Genomic DNA, 23,493 nt, shown 5'->3' with positions numbered 1-23,493 from the left:
GCTCTTTGCACCGGTGTAAGATTGGAGCGTCCAAAGCGCTGATGAGCCAATTTATTGGTTCACCCCATGCAGAAAGAGTATACAAATAAAGAAAAAGTTGAGCCACTCTTTTTAGCTCTTTGCACCGATGTAATATTGGGTGTCCAAAGCGCTGATGAGCCAATTTATAAATTCACCCCATGCAGGAAAAGTATATGCTACATCGGGCTCGGACTTTCCGAGACATCGTGCTACACCCCTAGATCAGCAAATGAAGTGTATGTACTATTAAATAGGTCGAAAAACGTAACCAGGATTCCTACATACTTGTTTATTTGTTTATCTTATTTTTTATTTATTTTATTTACTTCTTTATTTCTACATTTCCACATCGAAAGGTGTTACAAACGTTGCATAGTTTCAATGAACGACAGTTCTTTGTACGGTTAAAACATTTACCTTTCGTGAGGAAGATGCGAGTGTTTCACCCAAAATAGAAAATTCAGAGTAAGGTAAACTTTGTAATAATGTTTCAATAAACTTAAGATATCTAAGAAAAAAAGCAAACTGAAAACCAAACTAACCGACGTGTAAGGATTTGGGAGGATGGCTTAAGGCAAATTAAGGCTTGTCTTTCTCCATGTTGACTTTTTGAGCACAAACATCCTCAATTGCATTTCGTAATAGTGTCAAGGGTATTCCCGCAGGGATTGTCGTTGATTTTGTTATCCGGTTGTATGCTTTCAAGTCTTTGCTTGTCCAAATGATGTGGAAATGTCCTGAAAGAGTAGATATTCTCTTCATATGCCAATTATTGGATTGAAAATTAAACATTTCAATTACTGCTCCGCCTGGCGCCATAAAAATAGGAAATGCATGAGCAGCCCCGTGCATTCCGAAGAAAATGTCTGCTGAGGCAACAAGTTCCAATTGGCGTTTTAATGGCAATGAATCTAACTGGGCAGCAGTAATATTTAAGTTTGGAAAGCTGTTCTCCATTTCATTCATCACATCTTCCTCGTTGGCAATTTTCCTGTCGATAACACCCTCTAAATTTCTTGGGTGATTCTGGTAATCTCTTCTGAAGGTGACCAGCACGTTAAGTTTCTTCTGACCGCAGTCTCTGAATCTTGGTTCAGATGGAATGCCAAACCGCTTCAACACAAAAGACCTAAATGGTTGAATGAGATTGGGAGTCACTGCATTCCTGTCCAATAAAGGACAGTTCACTCGCGGATATCTCCAAACCAAGTTTTCAAACATAACGTTATTTGAGTGCTTAAAGATATCATCAGTGCCGAGCTTTATCAGCCTCTGGAACAAGACACTCCAGAAGGGATCCAGTGAAGAGGGAGGATGAGCATCCATTAGCACAATGTTAAGCTTCTCTGGTTCGATTCCCAATCGTTGAGTCGTGATAAAAATGTCCAGCAGGTCAATAATTGTCCAATAAACGTTGGCATATTCAAACCTTTGGATAGTAAGGTATTGGCCTACATGAAATGATTGCTTCGTTCCAAGAAGTACAGAAATTGAAGGGTTTGCAACTTCAAAAGCCGAGATCCATTTGCTTAACGCGTAATATCCTTCTGCTGAATGTAATCTCTCCTTCGCGTCGTTGACATTACCAACACAATACAACGTGAAGAAGCCTTTCTTTAGGTGAAAAAATTCATCTTCGGCTGCAGGCTGTTTCAAAGAAGTTTCAAGAACCCTGGCGCGGCCAAGCTTTGATTGAATTGTGATATTTCTAAAAAGCACTATCCCTCCATCCATTACATTTATTCTATGTGCACATGATCTGTTTTCATTCTTTTGTAAAACCGCCTTGAAAGTGAGATTACTTGCAATCTTAAGATGGCTGCCACTTTGCGGTATTGCCGTTTTTATCTTTGGTGTTTCCTTCGTCACAGGCCAAAATTTAAGAAAGTAAAGATTGGTGAAAAATATGATTAAACCAAAAGATACGATTCCGATTAATTTGGTGCTTTTGATGCGTCGTGGTAAAATATAACTTGCAACAAGGCCAGCCATGTTGATGTCTTTTATCTCCAGTAACGGTTACTAAGCTGAAAAAATAAAACAGAAGAAAACAGTGAGCGAAAAAAGTGCTCCAGGTAGTTTCCTTTGACACCAAAACTCAATTCGCCGACGCGATGACCTTTGATTTTCGTTGCAATGGATAGGCCTCAGTTACCTCGTTATTGCGCTGATTTGTTTTCAAGATAACACCGAAAATTCGCCGGCGAATAAAACAAAGCTCAGTGTGAAATCGTACGGTGTTGCTATAGTGTGAAAGATCACTTTTGTCTGCTTCGAACGTCTTCCAACACTTATTGACGTCATAAAACTGTCTAAAGCTTTGAGTTCAAATCTCTCGGCTCTTGACATCCACTTGAGTTTTGAACAATTTATGATCTGTAACACTGTAGACGACCGGGGGGTATTCCCAGAAAAGTTGGGTGGGGTGTGCGGCCCACTTCCCAATACCCTTACCCTATTTATGACCAAAATCTGCGATTTTTGCTAGCCTATTTATAACCAGACCAAAAATTCGATACCATATTTATGACCGTTGCGGCTGGCACAGTTGCCCTAAACATAAGTTGTGAAGAGCTTTTGTTGACGGTATCATTGTTAATGATGAAAAAGTAGTTTTGTCTCAGAAACATACCCAATTCAAGACTAGAGTGCAAAAACATACCCTATTTAAGACCGAAATGGCCAAAAAAACTCTACCCTTTGGGGCAGCACATACCTATATAGCCCATATCAGGGAGTATCTTCGCCCTCCCCCCCCCCCCCCCCCCCCGTGTAGACGATTGGAAAATCTCAGGGTAAATTTTCAAGTTCTACCGTCTTGTGCTGATAACTTAGCGAAATCTGTTGAAAAATAACTAAGATATTGACTTCGGCCTTGTGTTGCCAATGTTAAAAGTGACGATATCACGGCGTCCTTCTGCAACCAACAATGGATCTCAGCAGAAGCTTCTGATTTCAGTTATTTAAATCGTGCAGTGAGTCATTGATCAAGCCATTAACCTAGCCCCCAACATGACATCCACAATTTCAGACCCCACGCTTTTCGTGCGAGATTACAATATCAGGCCCCGACAATGTCAGACCCCACGCTTTTCGCGGGAGACTACAATTTCAGGCCCCGAACATGACACCTACAATCTCAGACCCCACTCCATACGAGTTGTCTGGGATGTGACCGACAGTCCAAAGACATGCCGGGCTTCAGAGGGTCGGGAAAAGGCAGTGCGTTGGCGTTCTATTCCTACGACGGAGACGCAAGACACTCAGGTTACTGTACATAGTCTTGTGCGAGTAGGTACGGCAATTATTGGGATCCCCTCGAGAGTGATTCGGAACAACTGAATGCGGCTGAACCACCGAATGAGGATGAACAACCAAATGAGGTGATTAATTGAAAGGAACATGAGAGATTTTAGTATTTAAGCGAGACTCCGGAACTTGTTATATTCACTTTTTTTTTTTTTCAATAAAAGAAGTTCAATAAACTAGCAATTCGTTTATCATTCCGATTAGGTCGTCCTACAAGCTTGTTTCTGAGGTTATTTCTATAACTGAGGTATATTAAGCAACTTAAACTACGTCTTTCTAGTTTACAGTAGACAGGTGAAGTATAAGCAAATGGTTTGTCCCTGTGGGGAAATTAGAATTTGTTACAATTAAGGAGAGGCCAAACGTGAAACTTCATTTTAAAATTTTCAGTCAATTACATGTATTTATGTGGAATAAATTGGTCATTTAATGGTAGTCCATACCCGCTGGTTGCAAGCAGACGACTTATTTTCACCTGTAAGACATTGCTTAAATCGGTGTTTGAAAATAGTGAAAGATGCCTTCCAGTGCTGACGATGAATATAACTATAAAAATTTCGGGCGTGAAATTATACAAATATCCCAATAAAGAATGCTATAAAATCACCTTACGCTTGATCTTTATCAACGTGTTATACACTTCTCGTCGGTCTACCTTATTGCATAGAAAAGCTTCGGTACATTAAACGAGTAATATGCGAGTGTGAGAATTGCGTGACTACATGAAGCAATCGGATAATAACTTCTGAGACGGACATGATACCAATCTGTCAGCGAAGTCTGCTCATAAACAAAGGCATTTCGAGGTCAAAACAAGTTTCAAGACGCTGGTTGCGTGACTTGAAACAAAGTGATGCATATAATTATCTTAGAACGTTCTGGGACCGATTTTTGCTTCAAAATTATATTTTAAAAGCATTTATAATTTATATATTTCCTTAAAAAAAAAATAGTGCCAGAATACGGTAATAAGAAAGGCGATGTTGTTAAGTCTTTAGGCTAGAAAGGAAGTAGCAACAATGGCGACTTTCTCTTCCAGTGAACTTGCAGTTTGTTATTCGTAATAGCCATATTTCATAATTTCAATACACTACTGAAGAATTACTGTATTACTTAGAACAAGAGTTGACACAAAGTTAAAGACGACACATAAAACGGTCAAACCCGACTAATATGATCGGGGTCTGATCCGGGGGAAGGCACTGCCATATATGCGCTATATAGGTATGTGACGCTGTGAAAGGTATGGTTTTCAAGCAGTTTACTCTAGGATAGGGTTTATAAATCAGAGCGGTTTGGGTCTAGAATAGGGTATCGTTTTTCACAAAACTGACTGGTTGGTTGAAGATTTTATCTAAATATAAAAAAATCAAACCGGCAAGTTTAAATTTACGCAAATCAGCCTCAACAGTGTCGACAGATGGGGGGGTTTGGGGAGTTTACTCTAGTATAGGGTAGCAAAATTCAGCTGAACTAGCTCTGGTATAGGCTAAGGGTTCCAGGGTCCCAGCGGAACATCCCCAGCCAGAAATTCCCAAAGTACCCCCCCGGGGGTCTGATATGGTACGCTGGGGTCTGATATGGTAGGTCGGGGTCTCGTATTTTATGCTGGGGTCTGATATGGAGGGCCTGATATGGTAGGCCACGTTCCAACTCCAATAGCCAACGTTACTGTTGTCTACGAATGTCACTCAGTCACATTTCCACTGTCCAGATATGATAGATTATCTTTACATTATGGCATGTTCAGCTATCAAGCAACAACTCAAAAATTGGCTGAGGGGTCTAAAGCAAGTAACCTTTATAATGCACGACCCCATAAGCCACTGAGCTTTAATTTTAATCGTGCCTAAATAATAATCTGTCTGTCTGTCTGTTCTCTGATATCGAAATCATTGTAGCGGTTAATTACCGAGCGACACGTGAGAATAAGAAATCTCGTAGTTGCGAATTTAATTTCGATTAAATCAGAGCAGCAGCAAGGTTTACAAAGCTTGAAAAAAAAGGTTGCAGGAGCTTGTAGTCGAGTGAAATTTGTAACACATAAGCGGTCATTTACTCGAAATTGTACGTGAAAAATAATTTGAGCGAGTGATTTTCCGTGCAGTTTGAACACAGTTTACATGCAGAGTTTGTAACTGCGTTTGTTCATAACTGAAACAACCAGTGACTCTGTAACTTTTGTCATTCAAGAGACCCTTAATAAAGCTCATCAATAAGCCCTGAAGACAAACTTCCGTGTGTTGTATTACTGCTTTCGCTGCTTCTACGCGACTTTCGAAATCAAAACGCTCTTTGTAATGTATCTCCGTCAATCAAACAGCGGTACTTTTCATAGAATACTGTTCTGCCGAAGCGGTTTCACGCAGCGAAAATGTTGGCGATGGCGAACTCTTAGGTACTTTTGAAAGCGAACAGAGAAGATAGCTATGATTTATTCCTGCTTGAGCTTTGTCTCTAGTTGTTGTCGGGGGAAGTGATATCTGCCGGCGTGTTGCTGATATGCTTATCTCCTTCTCGCGCACTCTTATTTTTTGTGCGGACACATTAGCTTATACCATACTCTAAAGTCCAGCGATGTGGCAGACGAAATGGTGCGTGTACGCAGCGTTCACCTTTTTCACCTAAAGTTTTTCTGTACAACAGTCTTAATTTCATCTTCTCTCTGCAAGTGTTATTGGAAATGAAAATAGTATCGCGGCAAAGGTCGTGATAATACGGCCCGCCGACCACAAGTACAAAATGATTTCATGACGCGACAGTAAATAAGAAACTTACTTTTATATTCGGACTGTTCAATGTCTGTGTGTTCCTTCCAAAGCACGATATTCCCTTTATTCGAAGCTACCTTCCTTGTTCCCGACATTTACGCCGTGAGGGAATTCACTTTCGCAGTCTAACATTCCATAAAAGGTACCGCTGTATAAAGATGTTTTAACTTCCGTCCCCCCGGGGGGGGGGGGGGGAAGTACTCCAAGAAAAGTTGGGTAGGGGTAGGCGGCCCACTTCCCAAAACCCTTACCCTATTTATGACCAAAATCTGCGATTTTCTATACCTTATTTATGACCTGGCCAAAACTTCGATACCCTATTTATGACCGTTGCGGCTGGCGCAGTTGCCCTAAATTTAAGTTAAGAAGGGCTTTTGTCGATGTTCTTATTGATAATGATGAAAAAGTAGCTTCTTCTAAGAAACATACCCAATTCAAGACAAGAGTGCTAAAACCATACCCTATTTAAGACCAAAATGGCCAAAATCGATACCCTATTTATCACCAAAACGACTGAAAAACCCTACCCTTGGGGGCTGCACATACCTATACAGCCCATATAAGGGAGTACCCCCTCCCCCCCCCACCACGGGCTTCCGTCGAAGGCCGCCTGGCAGTGAAAACAGTCTGGTAACTATTTGCTTAACTGAGCTTCTATGACCAGAGCTAACTGACCAGTTTTGTTCCTTTTCAATATCAAACAAATTCACAGCGGCCTTTTCACCTTATCTGTCCAATATTGACAATATCCTAACCTTCCCGTCCAGCCCCAGAAAAACTGATTAGCTCTTTAGTTTTGACTGATCAGTACTCAAGACAGTCCAAAACTTAATCTATTTGTAATTACTTCCAAGTGCCGTTATCAAACGCCTACGCGAGGATTTGCGAAAGAAAATTACTTCTTGGTGTTAATTGGAGTTTCCGACAGCGTTAAAGTGGAAAAGATCAAAAGTGAAAATATGTATTTACGGCAAAACACTATTCACTTTATAATTTTTCTTACTGGCTGGAGAGCCAGAAACGAATTAAAAGAAAATGACACTAAGTTTAGAGAGTTATTGTCAGTGGTTTTCTAAGAAAAAGCGCAAACCTTTTTTTAAATTGATGTTCAAATCCAAAGATCGCTGTGATTACTACTTGATTCTTCATGTAAATTGCACATTAACGAAAAGAAATTTAAGGTACACTTAGCTAGATTATAATTGGCGGGAAAGATTTAATTAATTCCACTCGGAAAAATAATATCTCCTAAACCCCAAATGGAAGTAATTGCTTTATATTGAAAGAAGTTCCCCAATTCAAAATTCATGGCTGAAAACAAAATTTGGGGAAGAAAAAAATTAGGAGCAAAATACGATTTTTGTTACTCAGCTTAGTTCCCTTTTAGTGCAAAGTCACGGAACTCTTGAGTTCGAGCTTTCATCAAGTGAGTTATACTCAAGGAAATACAACCACATTTTAACTTCGTTTTCTAAAACCTGCGATGAGGTGCAGGTTGAGTTACTTTCGCGCTCTCAGGAAAAGGGAAATTCTTATACATTCTCTTATGCAGTCGCACGAAAGCAGTGCCTAATTAAATCTTTTTTAAAAAAAATCCTTGTTAAATTGATTGTGCCGGTTGTCTTGAATGATCTTTTTAGCACGGAGTAATGAAGTAGGAGACTCTATGCCCATTCATAAAGGAGAAAGGTCGAGAAAATATCATATGTTTCAATTTGACTTTAAAATAATTTGACTTTAAAATATTTCACCTCCCTTAAAATCAAGTACTTGGTTAAAACAGAAACAAATCACGCGTGCACTTCTCGCAATCCCGCTCGTGACTCGTATTGGGCGTAACGGCCAATGGGCCCTTTGCACGATCCGGTCACATGGTACTGAATTAATTATGCAAACAAAAAACTCGTACCAGTTCAGCCCGACTTTCCTTTTTTTTGGAAGTCCCACTACGTAACTTGCGTCCAAGCATAATTTATTCCGTACCATGTGACCGAATCCTGCAAAGGGCCTATTCCCTCAATGAGAGTCGCCTGCACGGAATCATGGTAGTTGTATTCATGAAAAACAAATATCCAGTCTGAGATGATGAACACAGAGAGACTCTCAATTGCGAGGGGGGATGAGGGGGGGTCCCTTTGACGGTTAAAAATAAGCCGTTTTGACGGTTGACGGTTAAATTTTAGGTCATTTGACGACTGATGGTTAATTTTTCGCAGGGGCGGGGCAGAAGTATGGAACGCCAGAACTGTCTTATGATACTTTTTTTTTATTATATTGGGTGGTTATGTCATTATATTGAGTACTTATGTTATTATATTCGGTAATTAACTCATTATACTCGGTGCTTATTCCATTATATTCGGTGCTTATGTCTTTATATGCGGTGCTGTCTTCATTACATTTGGCGCTTATTCCATTATATTCGGTGCTTCCCTCGTTATATTCGGTGCTTTCTTCGTTATATTCGGTGCTTTTTTCATTATATTCGGTGCTGTCTTTATTATATTCGGTGCTTTCTTCGTTATATTCGGTTCTAACTTTGTTTGGTGTTTTCTTCATTATTACGGATGCTAACACTATTATATTCGGTGCTCTCTTCCTTATATTCGGTGCAAAGGCCATTATATTCGGTACTTCCTTGTTCGGTGCTTACTTCATTATATTCAGTGCTTACTTCATTATATTCGGTGCGTACTTCATTATATTCGGTGCTTTCTTCGATATGATCGTCACCAGTCTTCGCAAGGGGCCGTACAATTTGGAGGTAGTCTAGGGAAAGCCGGGAAAAACGGGTGTCACGAAAACTCAGAGCCCGAAACCTCAGACCCCGAAAACTCAGACCCCTCGAAATTAAAAACTCAATTGTTATCACCTGAATTGCTCTATGGCCACAATGGGGCGAGATGTTTATCTTCTCCGGTTTATGTTGTCGCGTCGATCGAACGGTGAAACACAAATATTTAACTTCTCAGGTTTATCGCTGTCGCGTCGGTCAAACAGTGAAGAACTAACAAGGTTTAGAACAGCAGCCGACATTGTTTGTCAAAACAGACCCTTTTTATGCAATCGTATGCAACAAAAAAATGTGTTGTTCTCTGAAACATACTCGTTTGATCGCAATCTGCTTTTTGACTTTATGTGCGTTGCGTGACTGTCGGCACGTAACCCGCAGAAATTAACAAAATTTAGAAAAAAAAAAAAGAAAAAAAGAGTACATAGAGATAGCCATGTTTGCGTTCCAACTTATAACGGGAATAGTGAATATTTCTTACAGGAAACAGTAAGTTTCAAACCAAACACTTCTATTTCTTTTTTTTTTTTTTTTTTTTTTTTTTTTTTTTTCATACCGCTTGGATTAGTTAATTATTAAATCTGCCTCGTGGCGGGGCCTTCGCGCCAGTTTTCAATTTTCGTTCACTCACATTTCGAGACCAGACATGGCGGTTCAATCGGTTCGACCTTCACGTGCTTTTTACGTGTTGACTTTTTACGTGCCGACAGTCACGCAACGCACATAAAGTCAAAAAGCAGATTGCGATCAAACGAGTATGTTTCAGAGAACAACACATTTTTTTGTTGCATACGATTGCATAAAAAAGGTCTGTTTTGACAAACAATGTCGGCTGCTGTTCTAAACCTTGTTAGTTCTTCACTGTTTGACCGACGCGACAGCGATAAACCTGAGAAGTTAAATATTTGTGTTTCACCGTTCGATCGACGCGACAACATAAACCGGAGAAGATAAACATCTCGCCCCATTGTGGCCATAGAGCAATTCAGGTGATAACAATTGAGTTTTTAATTTCGAGGGGTCTGAGTTTTCGGGGTCTGAGGTTTCGGGCTCTGAGTTTTCGTGACACCCGTTTTTCCCGGCTTTCCCTAGACTACCTCCAAATTGTACGGCCCCTTGCGAAGACTGGTGACGATCATATCGAAGAAAGCACCGAATATAACGAAGTAAGCACCGAATATAATGAAGTAATCACCGAACAAGGAAGTACCGAATATAATGGCCTTTGCACCGAATATAAGGAAGAGAGCACCGAATATAATAGTGTTAGCATCCGTAATAATGAAGAAAACACCAAACAAAGTTAGAACCGAATATAACGAAGAAAGCACCGAATATAATAAAGACAGCACCAAATATAATGAAAAAAGCACCGAATACAACGAAGAAAGCACCGAATATAACGAGGGAAGCACCGAATATAATGGAATAAGCGCCGAATATAATGAAGACAGCGCCGCATATAAAGACATAAGCACCGAGTATAATGAGTTAATCACCGAATATAATAACATAAGTACTAAATATAATGACATAACCACCCAATATAATAAAAAAAGTATCATAAGACAGTTCTGGCGTTCCATACAGAAGACTCCTGAAATTTTTGTACTGGATCATCAAACAAAAAGTGACGTCACATCCGGTTTAAACGGTTCCTCGCAGCTCGTTTCACAAAGGGAAAAAATGGTGTTTCGATTGGCGAAGATTTTCCTCTATTTGCAAACCATCAGGTTCGTGTCCTTCCATACTGAGGATAGAAATATCTTGAAGGCACATTTTTTCGACTTTTGAAGCAAAACTGTTGGCAAAAGAGAACAGTTTAGTATTGCTTTGAAGGAAAATAACGGAGAGCCTTCTGTCATCGAATGGCGGATTTTACACATATTCAAAACTGGTGTTGTTCCGACTTTTGGTTCTTATTGTTCGTGATTCGGTGATAACACTAAGTGCAATAGCCTATAATGTTAACAACAACCGGGATGAAGTATTGCTGGTCATAGTTTGCACTGTGTACAACGGCAACATATTTAACAGAAGCCGTTTTTTTCTGGAAGTGAACACAGTTGAAGCTCTATATCCACGTGCGTGTTGTGGAAAAGACATGCTGAAGCGTATACTCAAGGTTAGTATCCTATTTCCGTATCTCTTGTTGAATACGGTTTTTCTCTGTAAGAAATAAGCAATGTTGAGAGGTGAGCTTTGGGGATATCAGATTTCCCCGAAGAGATCAACAAAGGGGTAAAGCACTCCCCCACCAAATTTTCTGGGAGTACCCCACCGGGTACTGTGAAGTTGTTCATAAATATACATGTATGCTGGACAGAATTCAAATTTTTTCCAGTGGTCAATTGTACATTCCCCTGTATTGTCTGAACTGCAATGCAGGCCTGGGGATCAACTTCTTTGGGCAGTTCCAAAAGAGGGGGGTTGGCCTGTTTAGGGTTAGCTCCTTAGCCCTTAACTTTACCTCCGCTTTTGACAGGTACACACTTCTACTGTGACCCGGGGCGGGGGTACTCCCTTATATGCACTATAGGGGTATGTGTGGCCCCAAAAGGTATGGTTTTTTAGTCGTTTTGGTCATAAATAGGGTATCAGTTTTGGCCATTTTGGCCTTAAATAGGATATGGGCTTTGTGCTCTAGTCTTGAATTGGGTAATGTTGTTTAGAAGAAGCTACTTTTTCATCATTATTGATAAGACCATAGACAAAAGGCCGTCAAAAATTATGTTTAGGATAACTGTGTCAGCTACCATGGTGGTAAATAGGTTATCGAATTTTTATTCTGGTAATAAATAGGGTAGGGAGAATCGCAGATTTTGGTAGTCATAATTAGTTAATTCGACTATTTTGAGATTTAAAGATATGTTCTATATATCAAATTGACTCAACAAGAGATGCTGTGGAAACACAGGCTGCTAGTGATTGTTTTCACAGCTTTTTTGGTTCTTCCAAAGATCTGTTTACAACACCTCATCTTCTGTTAACCTGGTGGGGATACAATGTAGCTCTGTAGCAACGGGACCTTTGTTCATTATTTGATCAATGTTTAAATGGCATCTACCTTCCATCTTGTAAAGAAAAAATTAAAAATGGCTGTCTCATATGCATGCATCAAATAATTCACAAAGGTCAGTTGTGATTGCTCCATTGTGGGTGGGCTGAGAATTCTAGCTTGGTTTGATATTAAAGTGATTGTTTGCCATTTATTTCCCCATGCATTTAGCTGAATTTGACCCTGCATGACTATTCAAAACCCTTATTGAATAATCAAATGGGCAATATCCCTATTTGTTTGAGTTTCCCTCAGTCATTCAATCACAGTGGGTTTTGCTGAGTTAATTTTCTCTTCTTTGTAAATTGATATTGCTGCTTTAAATTCTAAATCTAGGCATCATGTGACACTTGCCATGCGAAGAGTTGTCCCGGTTAGCCAAGCCAAAGTGTTTACATAAAGAAAAGTTGTCCTGCCTGTCAGGGTGCCAAGGCATGACATGAGCCAAGGCTAGACAACTCACCCACCCCTGTTGTCTCGCAGGCAAGACAGGTTCATGATCCTAACTGTAAACAGTTGGTTGAATTTTCAAAGAAATAAATGAAAAGTTAGCTTTGCCAGGGTAACTCAGGAGAAGGGTTGTCTTGGGTACCCAAGACCATATAAATGGGCCCTAGTACAGCCATTCTATTTTATTTCCACACTCCCTCTTCCTCTGGTGACATGAGCTTTAGATGGGGCTATAAAAGAGTTATTTCTGCACTTTTATCTTTTCTGTTAGGTGGTAAATATTGACTTATTTAGAGAGTGTGGCTGGGGGAAGGGGGTGTGGATATGAAATGGAATATCTCTAGTCAGCTCTGGGCCCAAGTTGTGTGTTGTCTAACTGATTATACAAACTATACTTTCCAAAATCTTTATGGGTAGGTGTTTGAGAGGATCATCTTACATTGTATCTGTTCATCACTACAGTGGAACCCCACCTTATGGCCACCCCATTCACATAGCCACCTTGTTATTACGGCCTCTTGATTCTGGCTTGAACAAAGGCTCAGTCAGTCGGTCATTTTCCTATTTAAAGAACCCCTTTAACCACACTGTTAATGTGGTCAGATTTTTGTGGCCCAGCAACCGGATTAACAGAGTTCCACTGTAATTTAAAATTGTCAGTGTTGGTTGTTTTAAGAATATTTGTACCTCACAGAGGTGAAAATGAATTTGAGCTATTACCCACAAAACAAAATTCTGGATCGTACATTTTAGGAGTAATATACACAATTTATAGTAAGCATCAGGCATCACTTTGATAGTGAAGTCCCATAACTCTATTATTTGGAGATTGGTGATCCACTATCCCTGAAATTACCAAGGCTGATATCTCTATTATCATGTCATCAAAGCCATAATATTTTGACACCTACTGTACCAAACACAGTTTCCTTAAGCAGTAACAAGAGTCTTTCTTTAGTAAACCAAAATAGTACCTGCTGCCAGGTGCTTTATAAAAGTATAACCCTTCCAGAAGCCTTCACAAAGTAACATCAGTGGCTAACAATTTTTTTGTGGCTGATTTAAACCTTGTAATAAATCATACTGAACTGGCCCAAGTTTAATATACATTTTGTTGCATTTAGCTCACATGTTTTCAGTTTAAAGGAGAAGGTCACTCCAAAAAGTTTACTTTTTTTGTCTTCATTTATAGCAAGTGAATATTCAGCATTTCCACTCACCAAAGGTTCAGCCTCTGAAGTGCCTGCTATCCTTAAGAAATTCATCTCAAAATTAAGAAGTGACTTCGGAGGCCACCATTTTGCAGCTGTCTTGGCAGCCTGAGGCTGTGTTTATGTGACTTCATTCCGTCCAACTCAAAATTGGTAAGAAGGAGAAGAACCTGCAACTGACTTGGCATCTGTCACAAGGTCAGCAAAATCTTTTTTTTTTTTCCAAGCGATTATCCTCTTCACTATCTTCAATGCTATTATTTTGGAGTTTAGAGCATGCTTAGCTCAAAATAATATGTCTCAAGAGCAGCCATAACCCGGAGTGGTAGTCAAAAGGCTTGTCACAAGCCATCAGGACAAAATCTGTCAGACAGAATGATGTCATGAAAACTTGGCCTGGGTGCTTCTTTGGAGGCGAACTTCATAAGGAAAACCTGCACTTTAGACGCTGAAACTTCTGTGAGTGGCTAACCTTAGTGCAAGGTTTTCATTAGCGTTGACATAAAATTTATGTTTTTTGGAGTGCCTCCTGTAAAATACACACATTAAGACTTAACTCAGTAGCAAGGTACATCTTGTATGACCAGTAACAGTATACATGTATCCAAAAAACAAAATATATATTGTCCAAACTCAGTCATGTTAGTAGTGTTAGTGTCTAATGAGTTCCTGCAAAGAGATAATTATACAATCATACTAGCAACTCTCCTCAATATTCTGGGAGTCTCCCACCTACCGTTTAGATCATCCATCCCAGGCAAGTTTTGAACTATTGTCCAGATACAAGGGACCATGGCCTCCTAGGGACAGTGCTTTAAAGTGCTATTATGATGAAATTTGCAGATATCCTCCATAATATGAGCATAACAGTTTTGTTACCATGGCAACATACTGGGTTTCAACCTTCCCTGATGATTATAGGCTTTTCTGGCCACCTTTGGCTTTCCATTTTGATATTTGCCAATGGTGCCTCATCAGCACGATCTAGGAAGCATATTAACATGCAAGGTCAAAGTCGTAGCCTCGTTTAAGGTTTTTCAAGCTGAAAATCACTGAATTAGTGAAATCAGGTTAGAGGAGACTGGAAAAGAGCAAGTTGCCATGGGAAAATACAGGCTGTATATAATTTTTATAGCCATAGGTGTGTTTCCTGTAGTTCTAACTATAAGCCTATTAACCTGATGTAATATTGGGTTAAGTGTATGACAACATCAGTCACCTCATTTGCATATTTCTATTTTTTAAACCTACATATCTTTGGAACTGATGCAGATATTTGCAAAAGGTAAACAGCATTTTTAATCTTTTGTGGAATTCTATGTGATACACCTGAAAATTCTGAATCAAGGGGTAACAATTTAAGGATAGAAGCACTTTAAAGCATTGAGTTGAATTTATGCTGTTGGCAAAATTTTACTGTAAGGTGTCGAAAGGGATTTGGAGGGGAATTTGGTGTGGTTATTGAATTGACAGACATTGGTTCTGTTATTATTGTCATTATCTTCTATATTTTTGAGGCAGAATGGTTGTTGGCAAAAGCAAAACTGGCAATATCCTCACTGACCTGTGTTTAGATGTTTTTAGGTTTTTGTCTCTGACAATGAAGGTCAATTTGAGTAGTTATACTGTCTTTACAATAGAACATATGGATATTAATAGTATAGTTATTTTTCAATATCCTCATACTAAAATTATAGTAATTTTATGGCTCAATTTCTACCTCTGCTTTAATTTGTTTAAACCAGTTTATTTTTTTAAACCAATTTAATTTCATCAAAGGGGAAGGGGCAATCTGAGAGCAACAATAAATTAGACCAACAAATATAAGGACATTAATTTTGCAATGGTTGCTTTCATGGCCTAATGGAGAGGAAGTGGACCAAAAAGTCAGAGATCTGATGTTTGAATCTAGGTCTATCTGTACAAAGATTGTATTGTAGTGTAGGAGTATTATGGTAAGTTATCACTTATGTTGGGGGGTTGATATGGGATCCTGACTGTACTGTTGTAGGGTAGGAATAGGGACTGAGGGGTGGGTGGTGTGCTTGTGATCCTTTTTAAAAACCACTCTAAAAGTGAAAACAAACTGATTTCAATTGAAAAATTTACAGCACAGGTAAAAATGATACATTATATGTTGTTTTTTATAGGTGGTAAATGAGCAAATACCCTCATGATCAAGAGACCTGTCCAAGTGTGATTTTTTTTACTGATAATGAAAATCATAATAAAGATGCAAAGCCACCTTGGTGTGATTTCTTCCTTGACAGTGAAGTGCAACCTAACCAAAAGTTGCATTCTGTAAGAGATTTACAAAAATTAAATGGAAAATTAAACTACACCAGTTTGTATTAATTTTATAAGTACTCCTCTCTCCAAAATATATTTGGTATGTTGTCGTACATGGACTGGCAAGAATATAATGTAGAAATTTTATGGGAAATGTTTCCATTTAAAAAATATGCAGCTGAGACACAATAACAATAATTCTCATTTCTGTGGTGTTTTCTTTGGTGTGAAAGTGTAAAAACAGATTCTATTACCCTACATAAAAGTTGAAGAATATAGGAGCTCCTCTGAAAAAGTTTGTTGGTTTTTTTTTTTCTGTTCATTTTTTGTTGTTGAACATTTATATTTTCCTATAGGCAGTTTCTTCACAACACATTGTAAGATAATAACTAGCCATAAAAAGGACGTTTTTGTCTCAGAGATCATTTTCAAGATAAACAAAGTGATTTTCATTTATATTTTTTTATTTTCTTTCGGCAGAGACGTTTTGAGAATTTCCCTAAAAATATCACAAGGTACAAAGGAAGGGGCAAAAATAAAAGTTATGTTTTCATTATCAGTTTGAGTCTCTCTCTGAAGCTGCAAAGTATGGTTATTTTATACTGTTGTGGATAATGTTAGGCCCATTTTAATTCAAAATACAAATGGGAACTTACAAATTTGATAATCACACAATCCCTTAAATTGGCACTGTTTTGTTTTTTGCTTTCTTCCAGAAAACAATTTGAACATCCTTGTTACACAAGGAGAGGGGGAGGGAGGTATTCTACATAGTTTTAAATGAGGAAGCTGCACCTCAAGGTCCAACCCCTTAATACTGTATCCCTTTTCTAAACCCTTAGAAAGTAGCTTTAAAATATCTTTTTGAACAATATATCAGAATCCACTCATTCTGGCTCATGAGAGTAAATGAGAGATTATCAACAACATTTTAGAACTAGAAGAAGGGAAATCCCTAAAAGAAAGATTTCCGTACCCTTTCATTATACACCTGAATTCAACTTGTCAGAAATCCCTTACCCTTTAATAGTTATATCTCAAGCCTGAAAACTTTTGAGCAGAGCTTCCCGATAGATGTCATTACATGGAGTCCTCCCACATACACAATCCAGGAACTCTTGACAAGTTGCGATGAAGCTGGCTTTAAGACTGTCTGATCAGGCAGCTTCTTCAGTTTTTGAGTACAGACTTGTTACTCTCAGTCAACTTCTAGTATGGAACCTTTTCTTTTCTGGTCTGGTACAAGTTCACAGACACTACTAGCTAGCAATCACTTTCACAACACTAACACTAGCAATGTCAGTCGCAGTCTGGTTGTTCAGTTTCACCGCACCATGTTTCATGGTCACTCATCATTGTCAGACATGAGTTCATAATAGCTTGTAACATTCACCAGCCTGGCAGTGTCATTGTTGCTATTACCTGTTCCCAGACTTCCTTTTATGGCTGGGTGTTGGGGCATGATATTTCATTGCTGTTTGCAAATAGTTTGTTAAGATCGCACATTGAAAGTGTGATGAATTAAAATAATTGAACTCTATGAGAGAGAATTGTCAGAATTGCTAGGGTTCTCTCATTCCCTGGAACTGAAATGTCTTGATGTAAGCTTATATAGAGAAAGCAGACTGAAAATAGAGCAAAATGTCTAAGTAACCTTTCAAAATAAGTAAGCAAATACATTTGATAGTTAGGGATTAAAAGATAGGGAACTTGGTCTGTAAACAAGGCAATTGAAAGGTGTCGAAGCAATTAAAGGTGCATGCTTGACCTCACAGGATCGGGGGGGGGGGGAGTGTATTGAAACTTTATAGTGTCACTGACATTTAACACTGTTGAAACAGAAAAATAAATTACATTATAACTGGAAAAAAAAAAAAAAGAACACGACATGCCCCGATTACTAAATCGCCCATAAAAATATCCTCTCGTTTATATTTAAGGGGTTCACGGCCTGCTTATGTACATGTTAAAGGAAGCGTTTACCATTATTAAGGGATTACCAAGGGAGAAGTTAAGATATCTCGTTTAAGATTCTTAACAAATCGTAACTGAATTTATGATGCCAGTTTGAGTCACAAGCCAGAACACGAATCTGAGTTAGTGTCGATTGGCAAGAAAGTTCCGCCCCGTTATGTGTGTGGGTCGTTACAGTGTGATACGATTAACAGCTCTCCCTTACTCTCAAGTGTTTGTCGATGGTAAATTTCGAAAATTGGGCTTCTGTTAAATAGGTTCTCCCACGGGTAGAAAACTGTCATTGCGCTTTTCTCTCAGTGTAATGCCTACCTAAGAGAATAGGATATTTGAATTGAGTGCAACTTACCTAGAATTCATTATTTCCACGTAAACGATGACTCCTGTGGAATTCAGCTACGAAGAAACGACGACATTTCGTAAAAACACACGCCTTCAAAACAGCGTCTTTTTGAAGAAATAATTGTTCTGTTCCTCAAACAAACGATATGGCGAGGAAGAAGACAAAATTTTGTTTTTCATGGCCAAATAAAACGTTAGAAATATCCCGCCGATTGCGAAATATTGCTGTTTTACTTACAGGGAGAACGATTGTGTCGCAGTCAAATTTTTTTTTTGTCACTCAACCCGCTTGTTTACCGGATGTGACGTCACTTTTTGTTGGATGATCCAGACACAAAAAAAGTGCCAGGCGTCGCAGAGTGTTCTCCCCCGCCCCTGATTTTTCGGAATGACGTTTATAACACGAAATCGAAGTAATGGCTGTAATTAGTTATAAAAGAGTACAATCTTTCCCACATTTGAAAAATCGAACTAGTCCTATAATTTGTGCATTAAAAATTAGTGAGTTTTTTTTTTGGCCTTCCAAAATGTGTCTAATTAGCGTAATTACTTCCCCTTTGTTACCGCTGGATGTTTTAATCGCCTGCTCGCGAGACTCAAAAAGTCAAAGGACTTGCACATAAAGTGTTTTTGTGAGAAATTTTGATATATCACAAGGAACTCTGTCGACCTAAAATTGTGTAAGACGTCAAGTTCTTTATGGTTCTATAACTGATGAAGCGAAAACCTCAGTAGGATAGGCTTTTTTATTCAGAGTGGAACCTCCGGTTGCGACCACCTCTCCTCAGTGACCAGTTTTCCTAAAGACCAAAAGTTTCCAAGTCAAATCACCATATCTGGAATATTTGTAAGCGACTACCTCTTGTAAGCGACCGCGACGTTTAACCTCCCGTGAGCGACCACTTCACAGATATTAGAGCGAAATTGGATAATAAGGGGTTATAACATACTGCATTCCTGGATAGTACCTGATGTTTTCTCAAAATTAACTTTTCGCATTAATAAAACATTTAACAATCTAGAGAAAAAATGCACATACACTGTACCCTCTCAGTCTTACAAGAGACGACCTTAAATGTCATAAATTACCATATACTAACGAGGCAAAATTTTAACCCAATATGGTCTAAGCTCTGGTAAGCGACCACTTCCCGTAAGCGACCACCTAGGCTTGACATTTTGGGTGGTCGCTTACGGGAGGTTCGACTGTATTGATTGATTGATTGATTGATTGATTGACTGACTGATTGATTGATTGATTGATTGATTTTTAATTTTATTTCTTTTTTTTCTTTTTTTTCCTTCATTTCGAAATATGATTAAGTCACGTGAAAACCGGCAACATTGATGGGGAAAAAACATTGCGTCCTGGTCTGCAGCGCTTTTTATGAGCCACCCCTTTGTATCATTGATAGCAAATTATGGCATTGTTGGTGGAATAGGAGAGTCCAAATTAAGTACCCTTGCTACAAATAGGCCAAAATTTTAACATAGCGAAAGAAATCATCCATTCAACCCTCCACTTCAATGTCACTTCTTTTGTTTTAATAGTCCTTTTAGCCTTGGAGCCTTAGAAATCATTTATTCGTGCCTCCACTTCAATAAATGTCACTTCTTTTGTTTCAAAAGTCCCCTAAGCTTTGGAGCTATAAAATAATTTCAATAAGTTGACCCTCTGTAAACATCTCATCAAAGCTAAGTTCTCTCATGTCTTGAAACTAGGTTACCAAGGTGGCAAGAGGACAATTCTCAGTTTTATTCTGTAAACCACGCTAGGGGGTAAAGCGGTAACTGAAATCCACGTTCCTAATATAATGGCTTCCTTTGGCCATTTTTGCTGCCAATTTTGTCGCAATTTCCGCTGTGGCCTTTTATTGCGTTCGTGGTGTAACCAGCTGCAATTTAATTTGAACACGATGTCGCTAGGATTTTAGCGAAACGTGATAAATAGAACGGAGTTGTATCAACTGCATGTTCAAGCCGGATAGTGTTATTTTCGTGGTAAGCAGGAAACCTTTGGCGATATCACCCGGAAACTTCGACCGAATCGCACTGGAATAAGCATTTGTTTCGCACATGCTATTCGTTGCAATGGAGTTACAATCCAAGCGTGACAAAAATCCCGGTGGCAATGGCGCCACAAAAAGCCTGTGTATAGGACCTGATTTGCTGAAAATCGATTTTCAATTTCTTTACTTTGCCGCAATTTGGCTATAGCTAAGCCTTGCGGGAAAAAAGTGCTTTAGTATAGAAATTAAGGGCACACAAAACGTCGAAATAGAAATAAAGACAATTTCTTTTGTGTGTTACTTAACAACAGAACTAAAAAGACAGGTGAATGCTTTTAATACACGAAAATTACTTAGATTAATCTGATCTTTTGAATTTGAATTACATTTGACTATTTAAATCTACTTTCTTAGCAACAAGAAAGAGAAATACTGTCTTCTAATTAATTTGAGCGAGGATGCTGATTCTTCACGAAACATTCTACAGGCAAATGTTTCGCAGAATGTGGTGTTTTTCGCAGCGAAAATTACGCTTGCTTTGTTTACTTACTTCATGCAAATTGCTTGGATTTAAGTTAAGGTTGAATCAGAGGAAAAGGATAGGCTATCTTGGGATTTTGCATATAAACAAATTCAATTCTAGTTGCGCCAACGTGTCAAAGACTTAGCCCTCTATGCTAGTCCTGAATTTTGAGGCAACAGTGATCTACTCAGCACCACATCCAGATGTACCAAGTTACGATTTATTTTCCCCTCGACAGACTTACACTTAGGTCACAATGTCTTCGAACAGAGCTTGAAATATAATTTTCCCTTACAAGACAAACACTGCTGAGAATGAATGTGAAGAATGATCATCGCAGTAAATTTTCCAATCTAAGCAATTGGAAAGAAGAAGCCTGAAAAAAATCAGAGCTTCAACGGGATTCGAACCCGTGACTTCCGCGATACCGGTGCGATGCTCAATTAATTGACCTCGCTCGCAATGTGTGGCTTCATAGTTCAGTTGGTAGAGCATCGCACCGGTATCGCGGAGATCACGGGTTCGAATCCCATTGAAGCCCTGATTTTTTTCAGGCTTCTTCTTTCCAATTGCTTAAATTGGAAAATTTACTGCGATGATCATTCTTCACTTTCATCTACAACCGCAGTTCAAATATGAATTATTTCAGATATGCTTCACATCGCTGCTGAGAATATTCATGAAACATTTCACAATGATAATGATATGATTCGAAAGGGAAATAACTCCATATAGTGTTTAAAAGGCATTTAGACGAACAAATCGCATAAAACAATTCCCTTAAAGCTTTCATGCAATGTCACCTACCTTGGTAATTGAAGCATGTATAATGAAAATTATGTCATGCGATGAAAATTACTGACTTCCAAACTTTGGCCAACGTCTGTAGCTAATAAGATATCCCCACTGCAGCTTGTCATCTGACTACAACGGTGGCGATAACGTGGCATTGCTTACTAAAGAAACTATCGTCGTTTTGCAGTTTTACAGTCCGCACTGTGAATTGCAGTGCTGAACTGGAGTTAGATTATTTTGAAAGGCTTGTAATATGTTTGGACAGCCGCAGTCGTATTCTGACGTCACACGGGATAAGACACGTCCAGCAAAATACATACAGCCAGTACAAGAGAAAATGGGGAGCAAAGAATGTCACCGTGACAGCCGGGCCAATTCGTGAAAATACTGAAAGAAATATTCTGACTGGTTCCTGCCAAAGAAGTAGTATGTAAAGTAAAGTACAAACCAGCTGAGTAGCGTAATACTATTCCTTATTTCTCAGTTACTTTTTAGTTTGTTTAGGTCCATATTAATTCCCACTTAGATAATAAGATATATTCATTTTCCGCCGGATTAAATAGAACCAAACCAATAAATATCGGATTTCTTGATCGGAGTAGTATATAGCTGCCCCTTTCTATGCAAATGACCTTTAATCAGTGTAATACGCAAGGTACGTTTTTTCCTTTGTTAATAGTTCGAAGCTTTAATTTTTGTAAATCTGAACATTTGCATGTGTCCACAATTTTTCTGACTGAAATTAAAATTAATATACTTTTACAGCTGAGCAATCAGTGGCGTTCGTTTGATGAATGATATTATGTTGTTTTTTTCGCGACGGTCCCGCGTTAAACGATCAAAATTATTTTGAGAAGCCTCAGCACTCTCGCATTATACTTGCAAAAAAAAAAGGCCTGAAGACGATTGAAGCATATAAAGAAAAATTCAATTAAATTGCTGTCTTAAACCCGGCCCAGGTTTGTAATCATCACAATCACAGAAGGCTTATAAGAACGCTCTCAGCTGTCACAAGAAAAGTTGAAACCCTAACGCATTATGTAAATACACCTTCTGATAGTCACAACACGGTTGCCATAGAAACGTCAAGTCACGAGACCAAGCAATCCATACACAAAAATGTTCCAGGGTAATTTCTACGAAACGTCACACAGCTTGACCACTTAGATTAAATATATATAAAATGCTATTTTTACAAGAAAGAATTTCAGTCAGCGCGGCCACTTTATGCTCCTCATCTCCTCGGGTCAAATAGGGCTTATGTTCACTTCCATCTCAGTAAGCCTGAATTGTAAATATTAACCAAAACAAATTGTCTTCATAATAACGCTTGGTGATCAAATAGTTTATTATTGGCCAAAGACTGTATTAAAGACCCATTCGAATCCTGCTAGGAACATAAAATTTTTCTTTCATTTCAGAGACGCCTGTAATTTGTTTACATCGTTCTATCATTAATCGTTCCGATCACGCGAAAGATAAAGCTCACGATAAGAAGTAACGAACGTTGCCACTACGATCAGTGATGGGTTGTCTCCATATGATTTGTCTCCATATGATTGAAACAAAAAAAGGGCGAGCGATTCCTTCGCTTTCCATATGATCACTACGAGCGCGCAAAATGAAATAATGCCCCGGAAAACCTTGATCATGCAAACATCGACGCACATAAGTCTGGTAGATTTTTCATCGCGGCAATCGTCACTACGGTTCCATAGGGCTTTATTAATCCTGGCTCCAGACCTAAAACGTTGGGGTTCTTTTCGGCTCCAAGGCGAAAAAAAATTGGGGGCCCAGGACTCCACAGAACCTGCTTTAAGGTAGTCTTATACCTTAAAACTATTTTTTTGCTTATATACATATGTCTGGATTTATGAAAACAATGCTAATCTCAACGCAACCACCCTGACACTTTTCCAAGAAAATACACAGGCTTTTTCACTCAAATCA

The 23,493-nt window shown here is 38.8% G+C and overlaps 1 protein-coding gene and 2 long non-coding RNA genes across 5 annotated transcripts; 2 read left to right on the top strand and 1 right to left on the bottom strand.

Moving 5' to 3' along the window:
* Positions 1 to 295: 295 nt before the first annotated feature.
* On the bottom strand, positions 296 to 21,951 carry LOC149111848 (uncharacterized). Of its 2 annotated transcripts, none has more exons than XM_089289429.1 (2): positions 21,556 to 21,951; positions 296 to 2,048 (listed from the first exon to the last, which is right to left on the bottom strand). In XM_089289429.1, the coding sequence occupies exon 2, from the start codon at positions 2,011 to 2,013 to the stop codon at positions 601 to 603; it is 1,413 nt and encodes a 470-aa protein (XP_089145555.1). In that variant the 5' UTR covers positions 2,014 to 2,048; positions 21,556 to 21,951; the 3' UTR covers positions 296 to 600. The 2 variants fall into 2 exon arrangements, with proteins under 2 accessions (XP_089145555.1, XP_089145554.1); XM_089289428.1 differs by lacking the exon at positions 21,556 to 21,951 and adding an exon at positions 6,109 to 7,109.
* Positions 10,925 to 17,761, top strand: LOC149111849 (uncharacterized). Of its 2 annotated transcripts, none has more exons than XR_016207158.1 (2): positions 10,925 to 11,017; positions 15,762 to 17,761. It is a non-coding gene; the product is annotated as an uncharacterized LOC149111849 (long non-coding RNA). The 2 variants fall into 2 exon arrangements; XR_016207157.1 differs by lacking the exon at positions 10,925 to 11,017 and adding an exon at positions 13,682 to 13,809.
* LOC149111850 (uncharacterized) lies at positions 11,024 to 13,672 on the top strand. Its single transcript, XR_016207159.1, has 2 exons — positions 11,024 to 11,452; positions 13,593 to 13,672. It is a non-coding gene; the product is annotated as an uncharacterized LOC149111850 (long non-coding RNA).
* Positions 21,952 to 23,493: the final 1,542 nt, after the last annotated feature.

The sequence above is a fragment of the Orbicella faveolata genome, unplaced genomic scaffold (assembly GCF_042242905.1).
Source record: "Orbicella faveolata isolate gen_17 unplaced genomic scaffold, um_ofav_v1 contig_2, whole genome shotgun sequence".
In the NCBI taxonomy this organism is placed as follows: Eukaryota; Metazoa; Cnidaria; class Anthozoa; order Scleractinia; family Merulinidae; genus Orbicella; species Orbicella faveolata.
This window is presented reverse-complemented; position numbering and strand designations above follow the sequence as displayed.

Excerpts from the sequence above, each read along its gene's own strand:
- LOC149111848 (XM_089289429.1), bottom strand. The coding sequence starts at position 2,013 with ATGGCTGGCCTTGTTGCAAGTTATATTTTACCACGACGCATCAAAAGC.